The sequence below is a fragment of the Arthrobotrys flagrans genome (assembly GCF_004000055.1).
Source record: "Arthrobotrys flagrans strain CBS H-5679 chromosome Unknown unitig_15, whole genome shotgun sequence".
NCBI classification, from domain to species: Eukaryota; Fungi; Ascomycota; class Orbiliomycetes; order Orbiliales; family Orbiliaceae; genus Arthrobotrys; species Arthrobotrys flagrans.
The window spans coordinates 4,297,692-4,311,795 of NW_027137545.1; the positions used below are offsets into that span (position 1 = coordinate 4,297,692).

The 14,104-nt window shown below is 46.1% G+C and overlaps 5 protein-coding genes across 5 annotated transcripts; 3 read left to right on the plus strand and 2 right to left on the minus strand.

Moving 5' to 3' along the window:
• Positions 1-77: 77 nt before the first annotated feature.
• Positions 78-1,029, minus strand: DFL_001174 (uncharacterized protein; the record flags this gene model as incomplete). The annotated part of the gene is made up of 3 exons (XM_067629753.1): positions 78-666; positions 724-821; positions 907-1,029. 3 exons carry the CDS (start codon positions 1,027-1,029, stop codon positions 78-80), a joined length of 810 nt encoding a protein of 269 aa, XP_067495742.1.
• A 395-nt stretch (positions 1,030-1,424) lies between these two features.
• Positions 1,425-2,969, plus strand: DFL_001175 (uncharacterized protein; the record flags this gene model as incomplete). Its single annotated transcript, XM_067629754.1, has 4 exons — positions 1,425-1,511; positions 1,575-1,868; positions 1,933-2,862; positions 2,922-2,969. The coding sequence occupies 4 exons, from the start codon at positions 1,425-1,427 to the stop codon at positions 2,967-2,969; spliced, it is 1,359 nt and encodes a 452-aa protein (XP_067495743.1).
• Positions 2,970-3,427: 458 nt separating this feature from the next.
• On the minus strand, positions 3,428-4,036 carry DFL_001176 (uncharacterized protein; the record flags this gene model as incomplete). The annotated part of the gene is made up of 4 exons (XM_067629755.1): positions 3,428-3,587; positions 3,648-3,768; positions 3,858-3,884; positions 3,967-4,036. 4 exons carry the CDS (start codon positions 4,034-4,036, stop codon positions 3,428-3,430), a joined length of 378 nt encoding a protein of 125 aa, XP_067495744.1.
• A 4,202-nt stretch (positions 4,037-8,238) lies between these two features.
• DFL_001177 (uncharacterized protein) lies at positions 8,239-10,684 on the plus strand (the record flags this gene model as incomplete). Its single annotated transcript, XM_067629756.1, has 4 exons — positions 8,239-8,797; positions 8,884-9,548; positions 9,622-10,174; positions 10,227-10,684. 4 exons carry the CDS (start codon positions 8,239-8,241, stop codon positions 10,682-10,684), a joined length of 2,235 nt encoding a protein of 744 aa, XP_067495745.1.
• Positions 10,685-12,203: 1,519 nt separating this feature from the next.
• Positions 12,204-13,639, plus strand: DFL_001178 (uncharacterized protein; the record flags this gene model as incomplete). The annotated part of the gene is made up of 3 exons (XM_067629757.1): positions 12,204-12,922; positions 12,983-13,475; positions 13,538-13,639. The coding sequence occupies 3 exons, from the start codon at positions 12,204-12,206 to the stop codon at positions 13,637-13,639; spliced, it is 1,314 nt and encodes a 437-aa protein (XP_067495746.1).
• Between the last annotated feature and the right edge of the window lie 465 nt (positions 13,640-14,104).

Below are 14,104 nucleotides of genomic sequence, written 5' to 3' on the forward strand. Positions count from 1 at the left end.
TCGACTTGCTAAACTTTATAATATACATGGCCATAGTCCAAAACCAACGTGCTCGCCCTAACAAGCTGCTAGCATGGTCATTCCCTGGTGGCTTTTTCGGTCACTTCCTTTAGTTGCTGTCCACTGTCTTTCTTATCTTCTGAAAGATCATCAATAGTTTCATCTCTTGCTTTATCATTACTGATTGATAACTTATCCAGCACGGGCATTGCTACAGGCTCCTCGACTAGTCCATCATCAATATTAATCCCAAGCCCCTTCCGCATACCCCTGACCTTGTTTCTTAAATCTCGTATCCTTTTCTCGTGGTATTCAATGTCACTCAAGGTCGAAATAAGTTTCATAATAGGCGGTAGGCTATGCACGAAATTCTTCTGGGCTGCTCCTAATGTCATAGGACGAAGAATTCCAAACCAACGGAGAGGGTCGGCTTTGGGATTGGCCAGTTTTAAAGCAACTTCGTTGTCGTTAGGCTCTACATCAGGCGTGTCGGAATCTCCTCGGCCAGCAATCTCAGAGGCCTTTTCCTTATCGGGTTTGAGGTCTGAGCCGTCTAGTTTAGAAGAAACTTCTGGGTCGACTTTCTCTGAACTTGCGACCTCAGGCGGCGAAGTTAAATCCTTCAAGGTATACTCCGTGACATCGGCTTCGTTTACGGCTATATGACTACACACAGCATATTAACAAGTAGACGGTACTGAAATGAAGAATCGTTGGACTTACACTCCTCGTAATGCCTGCATTCGATTATCATACATATCTTGACCATACCGTACTCTGTTTGGCGCATTGAAATTCGCCTGCGCGAGATTAAAGAAACCCTGCATATAAGCTTTGATGTTAGAACCATGTTACAAAAAAAAAAGATAATCAGCAAGCGCATGAAATAGACATATAAATCATTACATCTGACAAAGCACGAGAAATCTCGGCTCTCGAAGCCTGGTACTTGTCGAATAGGTCGAGGTAACTGATGATTAAAAGATCGAGTTTGTCTTGAAGCTCGTCCAACTCCTGTTGTGTCGCCATTTTTAGGTATCCAGCTGCGACTCTGCCTTATTAGAGTTCTAGTTTCCAATATATGAGACTCTGAATGTTGAAACACGGTGTAGTTATTCAGTCGTGTTATGCTCTGGAGGGGAGGCGTACGTCGACATCGAAGCTACGAGCAAGTTGCTCAACGTTGGTGTTGTCGAACCGTGGCTGTGGCTGAATGAAGCTCCGAGTTGAGGCTGGTGCATTACATACCTACGCCATCCACTTCCCAAAGCTACCCTCCGCGTCCTCCACCTCATCTTCCAACATACCGACCAACTTATCGCATTTCAACCCGGACTCTTCACACCCTCGCAGCTCGGACTCTACCGTCACGAAAATAACCTTAGACTTGACGATACCACCTCTCCCGAAGCCCTTATCACACGATGTCGTCAGAAAGCAACCTGAAGCCTGAGAAGGACTGGACGGAGACGCTGGACCAACAGCTACCAGAGATAGAACAGCTTGCGAAAGTGCGTATTATCCCATAGTTATCATTGTCAGTAGTGTAAAGTCAATATTGACGCTTCATATAGACCGACCTCCAAGCCGCCATCGAAAAGCTCCTCGCTCTCGAAAAACAGACCCGTCAATCCTCAGATCTAAAATCCACATCACGGCTTCTAGTCCTCATCGTCACGCTATGCAAGGACGCGGGAGAATGGAAACTTATGAATGAAAATGTACAGCTGCTGGCGAAGAAGCACAGTCAGCTGAAGCAGGCTGTTACGAAGATGGTGCAAGTTGTTATGGGATTCTTGGATGATACCCCAGATATCGATACCAAGCTGGCTGTTATCGAGGCTTTGAGGACCGTAACTGAGGGCAAGGTGCGTATATCTCAGTTTACTAGAAGGATATTTATAGGACTGTTACTAAGTTAGCTATCACTAGATCTTCGTTGAAGTCGAACGCGCTAGGGTAACGCGCATCCTTTCAGCCATCAAAAAGTCACAGGGTGACCTCACGGCGGCGACCGAAATTCTCTGCGAACTGCAGGTCGAAACTTTTGGTTCTATGGAACGCCGAGAAAAGACTGAATTCATCTTGGAGCAGGTTGGCCTGTGCATCGAGAAGGGCGATTGGATGCAGGCTGCAATTCTCTCCCGCAAGATCTCGACTAGATTCTTAAAGGACAAGACAGTTGCCGATTTGAAACTGCGATACTATGAGCAGCAGATCAACCTCGCCAAGAATGACGACAAGTATCTAGATGCGTGTAAGCATTATTGGGAGGTCTATGACACCGACGAAGTTAAGGAGGATCCTGAGAAGTGGAAGGCAGTACTCAAGCGTCTCGTGTACTACGTTCTACTCGCACCTTACGATAACGAGCAGTCCGATCTATTACACCGCATCTCACAGCTTCCAAAACTCCAAAGCGTCCCCATGCAGAACGACCTTCTACTCTTTTTCACAAAATCCGAGTTGATGAGATGGAAGTGGATTGAAGAGACCTATTCTGCAGAACTCCTCGATGGCGATATCTTCTCCGCTGAGGGTGGCAAAGACCCCAAGGCGGTTACCAGATGGGAAGACTTGAGGAAACGCGTGATTGAGCATAACGTCCGTGTTATTGCCAAGTATTACACCCGCATTTCGATGGAGAGGCTGCAGAACTTGTTGGATTTGAGTGAAGATGAGAGCGAGAGTTATTTGAGCAAGCTCGTGACTCAGAAGACAGTCTATGCCAGGATCGATAGGCCGGCAAGAATTGTTAGCTTTAAGGAGCCGAGAGATAGTAACGATATTTTGAACGAGTGGAGTGGGAATATGAAGGGGCTTTTGGGATTGCTGGAGAGAATCGACCATTTGATAACAAGGGTGAGTGATACTTCACAGAACTACGTTCAGTGTTTTCTTAATGCTAATACATCATACAGGAGGAGATGATGGCAGGCATACAGGGTAAGGCCAAGTCGAAGAGGTAAAGTGTAGTTGGAATTAAAGAATATCATATTTGTGGAGCGGGTTGATATATACATTAAGCCAGGAATGAAATCGAAAAGATAGCACGAATGGAATTATGAAAGCCGGTAACTATTAGTTAGCATTTTTCTTCCTTCCATACGCGCTTTCTCGCTGGCTCCAGAAATCAAAATAAAGTAATGGTATTATGTACAATATTAGATGAATACAATTGTGCAGTATCCTTGCTCTGTTTTTTCTTCTCGTCGTCGCCTCATCTTACAATCGTCCAAAGTTGCTAGGGTAGAGAATAGTGGTGTTTCCAATGGGACCTAGAGATCGCATGGGAACCCGGAAAGATGGTAAACTAGTGATAGATCTTGTGAAACCAGACGCAAATTTACGCATTCGTATACACGCCTTGCTGTATGGTTCTCATTTTATCCTCTATCCGGCGTATCGTTCCTGTATCGTGGGTCGTTTAATCCCACTTGCGTCTCTCGGCCCTCTCGACTGGAACAACCATTGGCCTTGGTCCGAAGCCGTATTTCTGTTGTCTCCTTAGAGCTTGGGAGAAAGCATAGGTACTTCGTTCGTCATATGGTTGTGTACGGATGGCGGTACCAATCGACATGAAAAAGCTGTCACCCTGGTGTCAGATATCTGGAGGAAATTCTGATAGTAGATTAGTAGTTTCATACCCAAAAGTGACAGCAGAACCAGCCATATACTGTCCCAAGGACCTGAAGACACCATTGGGACCTGCGCCATAACGGAAGATATTGTAACCGCCAAAGATGAAGCCGATGATGAGACCGACAGCTGGATATTTTGAAAATCGTTAGTTCGGTATCGGGATGTCGGGTAGATTCCGGTTTATATCTAGGTATCAAAGTAGGAGAGAAACATACAAGATCCCATCATTAAACCAAGTTTCACTAGAAACCGATAACATATTAGCATTAGCAATCTCACTGATTAAATCTGAACCTGGATGGCCGTTTTAAAAAAAAATTATACATTTATCGAGTGTGGAGGGGCCGTGTTGACCTGCCCCACCACCGGTTGGCATATTAACAGGAACTGGCATGATGACTGCCGGACGAAGTTCCTGCAGGATCCTGATTAGGGGAGAGACTTTTGAGGCTTGGCTGGCGTCGCTACGGAATGGCGATAGCTCCGATGGTGGTTGGTGATGCCGATGACCTTGTGGTGTGGATGAGCGTGGGGCGCTCGGGGTTAAATTTAAAAGTGAAACGTGCAAGGAGGTCAGGACAACGCAAAATATACAACATTCTCTCTTTGAAATAGCTATAGGCATCCTGGGCCTACACACTTGAGACTACCTAGGTATCTATCCTAACTACTTCTTCAAGTACCCACCTTAGGTACCTAGGTAACAGGTGGGTTAGGTAGTTACTTACTATGAAGCTGATAGTTATTGGAATTTCTTTGGTATTGCTAGATCCACAAGAGCTCTCGCAACTGTGTTAATGACAAAGTATTTCCTACACCACGCGCATATTTCCCCTCAGTTAGACCCATTTCCAGTTATGTTGATGGCATTTTCACCTTCATGAAATCTATATTAGGCCTGAGCAGAAATTGGGAGATAATTTTGCCTGGCTTCGGGAGCCAGAATCTTGAAGCGTTGAGTTTTGGCTCCTGTTTTTTCATTCTTATTATTCTTATTATTTCCCGAGGACTGTTTGAAGGCCTCCGTCTCCAACCTTCTCCTTTATCATTAACCCATCATTGCATCCCTTCGTACATCCTTTCGTCAAACTTTGGTTTTCATTTGGTAGATGGATTATCATGCAAGGGAAGATACGCGTAGTAACTAGGCTGAACCCTGGTCTTCGACCTTGGCTCACTGCTCCGTTCGTAACCAGGCATTGCACTTAGGTTGGCTCGCGGGATTTTGTTCTTGGGTGCTGGAACCAGTTGCGACCGATACTGGCTCGTACCAATGCGTCTGCGCTGAACCAAAATCGTTGGCTCGCTCAGCCAGTGCTTAAATAGACAGCCGATTCCGACATCCAGCAACCAATCCCGTAGCCAGTAAGGCACGGGGTAACCCAGTAATTTCGAGTCTGTGGCTGTTCAGCTTATCATCCTAGACCCTTCCTTGGGAAAGCCCAAACCAAAATGTCTTCATGAGTAACAATTGAATCTTATGTTGTGTATATGGCTTGGATACTGACGTAATATTCTTGGATAACATACGATAGAGTAGCTATAGACATGGAGGAGCTCATGAACAGCGGGCTCCGGCCCCATGAAGGTATCGAATGTCATATATACCCCATATTAGATAAACCTTTTCCTTACATGCAAAGATATGGTGGAACGATTACGCGGCATAAGGAGTTGCGCCGGCCAACGAACAAGGGCCGTTTAAAGCCACGCATCGACCCGAGGGTGCAAAATAGGATCTCGGGACTGTCGGGATGCCCGTTGCTCAAAAACAAAAAGATCCAGAAGCTCTTAGGCATGATGTGGCTGATGTAAACAGACATTGTGTTGTTCGGCCCAAAATCCAACATCTTCAATAACCCCCAGCACTAAATCTGGTTGCACAAACCCTCTCATCATGACGCTATGATGCTTCCTTACCTTACCGCTGAAACAACCATAATTCCTCGTTGAGCAGCTTTGTTTCATCTGTTCTTTCTATTCTACTTGCGACGGGAGGATGCTGGGTGACTCTGTGTTCCCGTTCCTTTTGTGCGCGCGGAGCAGTCACTCGATCCTTCCTCGGTCGTGTGCAGGGAACAGCAGGTAAGGCCGAGATCCGGTGTCTACCTATTTGTATAGCCTCTTCACCGGCTCCACGAAAGATCATAATCATGTCAACAGTGGCGCATTTAGTTACTGTTTTTTTCACATGCCAGTTGAGTTGGGTAAGACCCCTCACTTTCGTGAATGCTATGTATGGCAGCTGGGCAATCTTCAACGGCTCCCCTCTCCGGTTAACCCCTTTTGGTGGGTTCCAACTTGTACCTGTTAGCTACCGTGTATCATTTTTTTTTTTTTTTTTTTTTTTCAAGCTTTTCTGGTCTCTTGGGAGGAATGTTTGATTTCTGGGGAAAACACAGCTCTTGTTTTTGGAAGTTTCAGATTGATCGCACAGTATGGCGAAAATTAGAAGGGTTACCTGGGTACATGATAGTAAATTGCATCCGGTGTGCAGATAGGCATTTCGATGAGGCCTGGCTGGGGATGTGACCTATCAAGAGCTCAACCGAGAAAATACGGGGTAAAATGGGGCATGCACTTTCATCATATCATCCATGCTCGTAGACGGAGGGTTCATTGCATCGTCGGTCCTCCATCTCCACATCGAGCTAGCTTCGTTCATAAACTTGGGAAGAAAAAGCTACCCCTCGATAGGGACGGGATGCGCATACCGGCGGGTGGGAGAGAAGGGGATGGGAAGTACTAGATACCTCGTTTAAGGGGAAGGCCAGGGCAGAAAGGTGAGGTACCATTGACAATTAGCCTGACTTTATCTTGAATATGCAGGTGCTCATGCGACTAAAATAGAGGGCTAGAATGGGATCTTGAGTCAAGGGAGTGTGCATGTCAACGAATAAGCTGAAAGGTATCATACGGGAGTTATGGCCGGGGTGTCAAAATGTCCCTACCGGACTGTCAGCTACGACGAAGCTTGTTGGCAGGTGGCTCCCAATCAGCGGTGAAGAAGTATTCTTCCATACATCATTCTGTGCAGGAGGAAGTCTTCTGTCCAGTCGAAAATTTTTTCCATTTGATAGCACACAGTATATCGGTAGTAAGAAAATTCTGTGCCTGATCGAAGCTAGTTTGCCTGACCGCCGAGGGGTCCGGTTTGTTTTCATTGGACCTGATTTTCTTCGAGTTCTCCTATTTTTGGACCTTCGGGATGCTGGTTTTTCTCTTCCCATTCGAATTCACACCTCTATTTTTCCTGCAAGCAAGCACTGAGTGGTGTAACGGGCGCAGGTCTACATCACCGAGCATATTGCTCCGGCCCTTCTTCTTGCTCTTGGATTCTTGTGTACAGATATATTGTTTTTTTTATCTCTTTCTGTCTCTGGCTGGGTTGTACTTCTTGGTTCATGCGAGGGGCAAAGCAGACCAACCTTTTGACGTTTTTGTTGACATCCATCGACGGAAAAGACTAAAAGAAGAAAAGAAAATTTTAAAGAGAAAAGAAAGAAACGAATCAATCAGAATGGACGTTTGAGAAGTTCCCAGGCTTTGAATTTACGGCTGTAGAGCTCGGTTTCGTCTGTTCAGTTTCAGACTTCACTGGGGAAGAAGAATAAAAATAAAATATAAAAAAAATATAAAAAAAGACGTGGGTATTCTTCAGTAATACCACTTGCTATCGATTGCTTAGTTTCGAGGCGAATAGGTACTGTTAAGGAGAGACGGAGCATGGTGGTGTGCAGACAGATATGCTAGTATACGGTGCCTGTGGTCAGAAGCATTAACCTATATTGTATACACCCGCCGTGGCTTTGCTTTGCCTCCCCTCCAAACACCCTTTTCGAACAACCACAACCTGTCCTCCCTTTTCTTATTAAACAATATTTTTTTTGCATCTTTTTATTTTTATTTTTATTTTTATTTTTTTATTTTGCGGGACGAGGTTTTCAGGATTTATTTTTCCCTTTGGCACCGGACCCGTGTGTTGCCAAAACCAGACAAACTCGAAGGGCCTTCACATCAACATTCACATTCAGCCATCAGCTGCGGCCTGTTGGGTTTCCGTCCAGCTTCTTTTCCTCTCACGACCCCAGTAACGACCCCTCGACAGTGCCCCGCCTGCGATAACGACCTTCCCTATACTTCTTTGGGCTGCTAGAGTATATGACATAGACCTTTTGAGAGAGAAAATCCACCTGGGTGCTTGTAAAAGGAACGAGTAGGCGAAAGAGACAACTAAGACGTTTTGGCGGGCTAACCTGGTCGGGTATTTCTGGACCACATCGACATTGGGCTTCTATTACTCCCGACATCGTCGTGCTTTTTTGCCGACCGTTTGTAAAGAACGAGTAGACGGACGACGATAAGAGTATCTAGACGACGGGGGTTCCGCATTTTTCCTGACGGGGATTATACAGCAGCAAAGCTGAGCAGTCAGTCGGTGATAGATTTCCTCGGGAGATACAAAAAGGGATAGCGATTGCTTGAACATCCTTTCGAAATCCAACTAACCGGCCGACCAAATTAAAATCCAAATTCGTCTGGGAATTCCTCATCCTTGAGAATAATTACTTTACTTTTGAGTAGAGTAATAAAATAATGACCGCTGTCGCTGCATCGCCGCCGTCGTTCCATCAGCCAGTTCCGCGGTCATGGACTAACGGGACCGCTTCAATGCACGCTCAGATGACGCCCGACGAGGTCTCCCGTCTGCTAATGCCCCCTCGCTCCAAATCCCAGAACGCCATCCCCCCTTCTTCACTCTCATCGACCTCAACTTCATCTACCGCTACTACCAACAATATCAACAATACCAATCCTATTGCTGCTGCTAAGAAGGCTCTCAACCAGCTACCTCCCCGACCGTCCTCCAGCGCTTCCAATTCTTCCTCGATTTCCTCAAACTCTTCGACCGGCACCATGGCCGGTTCGAATGCTACCTCTACCCCAGCTTCGTCAAACCCGTCGCCGAATAACTCTGAACCAAATACTCCCATCAATTCAGCCAACAATACCGTTAACGGAGGTGTCGCCTGGGGTGCTGCTGGAAAGAGGAAGACAGCTAGGAACGGTGTCGGCAACCGTGAGAGCGCCATGAAGAACAGTGGCAACGCTTCTAATGCTTTGAACGCTGCAATTTCTGGTAACAGCAATACTGGTAAGTTGGATTTGTCGCTAGATATCATTTGTATGCAATGCATGTAGCCGTTTCAGACAGCTAACCGCCATGACGTCAATTCCTAGGTTCCTTCCTTATGCTACTACCTCTCAACAGTACCTTCGAACGAAAAGTCATCCCGCTACCTTTCTATCCCGACGTCCTTCGTATCGGCCGTCAGACCAACGCTAAAACAATACCCACACAATCCAACGGCTTCTTCGATTCGAAGGTTCTTTCCCGTCAACATGCTGAAGTCTGGGCCGAGAAAGGAACCGGTAGAGTCTTTATCCGTGATGTCAAATCATCGAACGGAACCTTTGTCAACGGCTCTAGACTATCTCCTGAAAACAGGGACAGCGAACCTCATGAAATACGTGCTGAAGACATCTTGGAGCTCGGTATCGATATTGTCGGTGAAGACAACAAGACCATAGTACATCATAAAGTCGCAGCAAGAGTTCAACATGCTGGATTCCATCAAGTGCAAACAACAGGAAATGGCGCCAATTTCGACCTTAATTTTGGAGATATTGACCCCAGTGTTGGAGGCGGATTGATGGCACCACCGTTGAACCATGTTCAAACTGTTTCCGGAGTTACAGGCGGACGGGGGAGGAGTAATTCGCAAACATCGAGAGGTGGGCCGATGGCCTTTTTGCCTAACGGGCTCGTTGGCCTGCAACGTCAAGGAAACCAATTGATGGCGGGGATGCCGATCACGATCGAAGCTATTGCTAAGCGCCTTAACGTGCGTATATCCTTTGTTTTGTCGGAGTAAGGGAAGATAGTCGACGACTAACGTGTTATAATGGTCCATGTAGTACGAAATGCAGCAAGCCCGCATGCAACAAGTTGAACTGAAGAGGGCACATGAGTTTTTCGACATGGTTCTCGTGCAGCAGGCCCAGAAGGCTCAACAACAGGAGGAAGAGCAGAAGGAAGCAAACAAGCCACTAGTTAATGGCGAACCGGCTGAGGATGTTCCGGAAGCTGATTCGTCGAAGGACGGCCCTGTTGATGACTCTGAACTTCCGATGCCCCTGGAACAGATCGAAAGCCTTGCTCAACATAAGTTCTCGAGTAAACCTCCGCCACAAATTCTCTCCCTTGTTACCGTTCTTGCAGATACCAAAAGGGATCTCGAGGCAAAATCATTACGGGTTAGGGAACTTGAGGATAGCCTCCTGAAGGAACGATCAGCCCGTGAGCTTGCCGAAGAACGAATTGGGAGACTGGAGACAGCTACGCTTGAATTGCAGGCTGCTCAGAAAGAGAAGGAGAGGGAAGCTAAGGAGGAGAGCAGCAGGAGAATTCCTGATATTCCTGATGTTGGCGAAGTTCTAGAGAAATCGCCGTCACCGGAACCAGTCATTGGTATGTACCCTGCTCACAAAACTTTATATTCGATATTAACATTTATTATTAGTTGACAATGATATGCAGCTGAAGCTGGACAAGTTTATGGCCAACCTCACAGCCGCTCAAGCAGAAATAGAACTTCTGAAGCAGTCCCTTCAGAAGTCCGAGACCGAGAAGTCGTCGGTACAGAAGTCGATCTCCCAGATCGTTGAAGAGAAGAAGAAAGAAGAGGAAGCACGAATCCGAGCAGAGAAGGCCCTAGAAAAGGCCAAGAAGGAACACAAAAAGGAGAAGGAGGTTTTGAAGGCCCCCAACGGAGTTGCTCCGGTTAAGGGCGAGGAGAACACCGTCGAAAAGGCCACAAACGGCGCAGCCCCTACACCTTCGAAATTAGCGACAAAAGGCAGTGCCGCGCAGTTCCGCCGGGACTACGGAACGCCGTTAGCTAGTTTTATCGGCGCGGTAGTTGTTGGCGTAGCTGTAATGACGGTGTTGAATAGCTGGACCAAGGGTGAAAAGCCGTAGGATGAGACTTGAGTACCCCGTCTTGATTCAACACTTGGTGTGCAATGACTATTTGATTTGTCCCCCCTTTGGTGCCTTTTGCTTACAACGGATTATATTATGCTTCGTGGTTTTTTTTCTGATAGCCAAGCTTAGCCTGTTGCTTCTTCTTCTACTACACCTTCCAACCCTACCATTGAGAATAGGGGAGGGTATAAAACTACTTTTTTCTAATTCCTCAGAGCCATATCTGGAGCATTCTTTTGTATCTATAGTGGTCTTCTCCTTTTACTCTTTTCCCTTTTGTGAGTTTTCCTTTGTTACGGATGGGGCTGCCTTTGCTTATGTGTGGTTGGTTTACCTTGCGTCTCCTTGCGTCTCCCGTTCTTTTGTCTTCTCTTAACGTCTCTCCTAAAGATTCTACACCTTTCGTGAATTCTCTTTTATATCTTTTACCTCTGGACACCATAATACATTCGCTACTGATGCGTATCTGTGTCACTCGTTTGGCGACATATAATGGTCTTTCCTCTTATTCTTATCGTCATCGTTTCCCTTTCCGTTAGAAACTGGCTTCTTTGGATCTTGGAATTCTCCACGCAATATTGACTCGTGGGATATTTGGTTTGTTTGATGCCCACGCTAGACGTTAGCAGATTTTTATGCTCTTCACGGGGGCAGACACCAGTACAGTACCCCCTGTGTGGAAAATCTGAGGGTTCTTGGGTAGTCGAGGTGTACGCGAAGGTCATCGGGGGTTCCACCTCGTCCTAAATTTTGATTTTTACCGTCTACTTTCCTTACAGCTTTTTGAAACTTCGAACTTGTTCATTCCTTTGTTTTCGTGCTGCCTCATTCTATGGTTTGTAAATATACACTTGTGGCCCATATATGCTTTAGCCGGTTGTAGCTATGAAGCCAAACGATAATAAAAAGTACATACTTAGGTACTCCCAAACTACCCCGGTCCTTACCTTGGAGGCGTCGATGATATCGATACAACTGTTGCTTGTGACGGCCGACGGGCGTTAGTATAATAATGCATCGTGACCTAACTCTTCACGTGGTAGGGTTTTGGTGTTGAGCCCAACGGCCGAAATTTTGACGTCACTGTGTTTAGCGTACCGCAAGACCAGGAAAAAAAAAATCGTTGGACGAAGAATCCAACAAGCAAGCTTCGCGCTCGTAGCTTCGTTCTTTGTCTCCCACGCCTTAAGCTTCCTTTCGTCCAGCAGGAGCTAGACTGACTTCGAAGAATAACAACTTCCCTTTGAGTCCGAACAAGATCCTGCTATCGATATAGAGCCTGCCTGCCGTAACCAGACAAACTTTACCGGGGCCTGCTAGCAGTACAGCTGTATCATAGCTACCCTGGAGCTGCGCACCTACCTGCTGGCTCGAAAATTTATATCGCCAGCCCCACTATATATCTCCTGTCTCCTCTTCAGTCCACCCCTCCATCGTCACCATCACCTCCGGTAGTCTCTTACCTCTTCCATCTAGAGCCTTAGCTTCGGCATAGGGGAATAATACCGCCAAAATGTATATCCGTCAATCCAGACTCCATCACCTCAAGGAGTACAAGTACTCCGGGGTTGACCACTCCCTTGTCTCCAAATACATCCTCAAACCGTTCTGGAATCAATTTATCAAATTGTTCCCCATGAACATGGCTCCAAATCTGATCACTCTCACCGGCTTCTCGTTCATTATTATAAATCTCGCGACTTTGCTTTGGTATAATCCTACTTTGGATCAGAACTGTCCACCTTGGGTCTATGCCTCTTGGGCACTTGGATTGTTTTTGTACCAGAGTTTCGATGCCGTGGATGGTAGCCAAGCACGAAGGACGAAGCAGAGCGGTCCACTTGGTGAACTATTTGATCACGGTGTCGACGCGTGCAATACTACCCTCGAAGTCGTTATTTTTGCTGGTGCCGTGAACTTGGGTTACTCATGGCAAACGGTTGGAACACTATTTGCGACTCTTTGTTCGTTCTATCTGACGACGTGGGAGGAATACCATACGCATACTTTGTATTTGGGACCGGTATCTGGACCCGTTGAAGGTATCTGCGCGGTCATTATTGTGTACTCGATTACGACCTTTACTGGTGGTTATTACTGGCATGGAAGCATGTTGAGGAGCTTGGGAGTGCCGGAATTCGAATGGATTCCTAAACCCGTTTATGAGGCAAGCTTCATTACGATTTACATGCTTTACGGAGGTGTCATTTTGGGATACAGCATTTTCCAGAGGTTGGATCACCCTTTTCTAGATATCTCCAAGTGGTCTTACGCATGCTAACCCTGCCGTAGCTCGATGAACGTCGTCAAGGCACGCCGCGCAGCCGGCCTCCGTGTCCGCCCTGCCCTTCTTGGTCTCGCTCCATTCTTTGCTTTGTGGATCCTCATCCCCACCTGGCTCTACATCCAGCCTCTTATCCTCCACGACCATTTAATTCCCTTCATGTTCTTCGTCGGTGCTTCCTTCGCCTACCAAGTCGGCCTCATCATCGTTGCCCATCTTACAAAATCCGCCTTCCCATACTTTAACGTCCTAATCATCCCAATTTTCTTGGGAACTATGGACTCCCTTGGACCTTTCCTTACCGAAAACTACGGATTCGGTTGGCCAAGTGCCCTAGGCGAGGAATATGAAATTCCGTTCGTATTCTTGTGCTTGGGATGTGCGTATGGTGTATATGGAAGCTTTGTGTTTGATGTTGTTTTGAATATTTGTGATTATTTGGATATTTGGTGTTTAACTATCAAGCATAGGAAGACGAATGATGCCAATGAGACTATTGTGGTGAGTATTTATAATTGTCTGTTGGGGTTTGGGAGATTTTGCTAATGTGGTATTGGTGATAGGCTGAGATTTTCTCGAGGTTCTTCGATAAACTCAATGAGTTTAGTGGATCGGACGTTCAACTAAATGGCAATGGAAATGGCGTGGAGAAGAAGACTTTGTGAAGGCTGTTAAAATAAGATGACTGTGTGTCAATGAGGAGAAGCATCGAATAAAAAGCACACCCGTGAACCTCGGAAATTTTTTGCATCGCGGTGGGGAGGAAGGGGTGTTATTTGCTCTTGAGGAGCCCTTCCTTACCTCTCTTTTCTCTTTTCTTCCTTCTTTTTTTATTTTAACTATTTCTTTTTACGGTTTGATACCTCTACAGCGGTGACCTTTTTTTTTTTCGTTTATTGATGCTGGAGATCGTTATATTGTTCTCCTTGGTTTTTCTTTTTTTTCCCCTTCGGACTATCCTTCGGAGCCGTCGGCCTGACGATTATAATTTTTTCCTTCTTTTTTGTCTTAATATGATGTATGGCCGAAATGATTTAAAAATATACATGGCAAAAAGCTAGTATACAGCTCGGCCTTTGTCTTAAAACTCATAGATCACACGAGCCCTAGATCTACAAACCATCCCATCT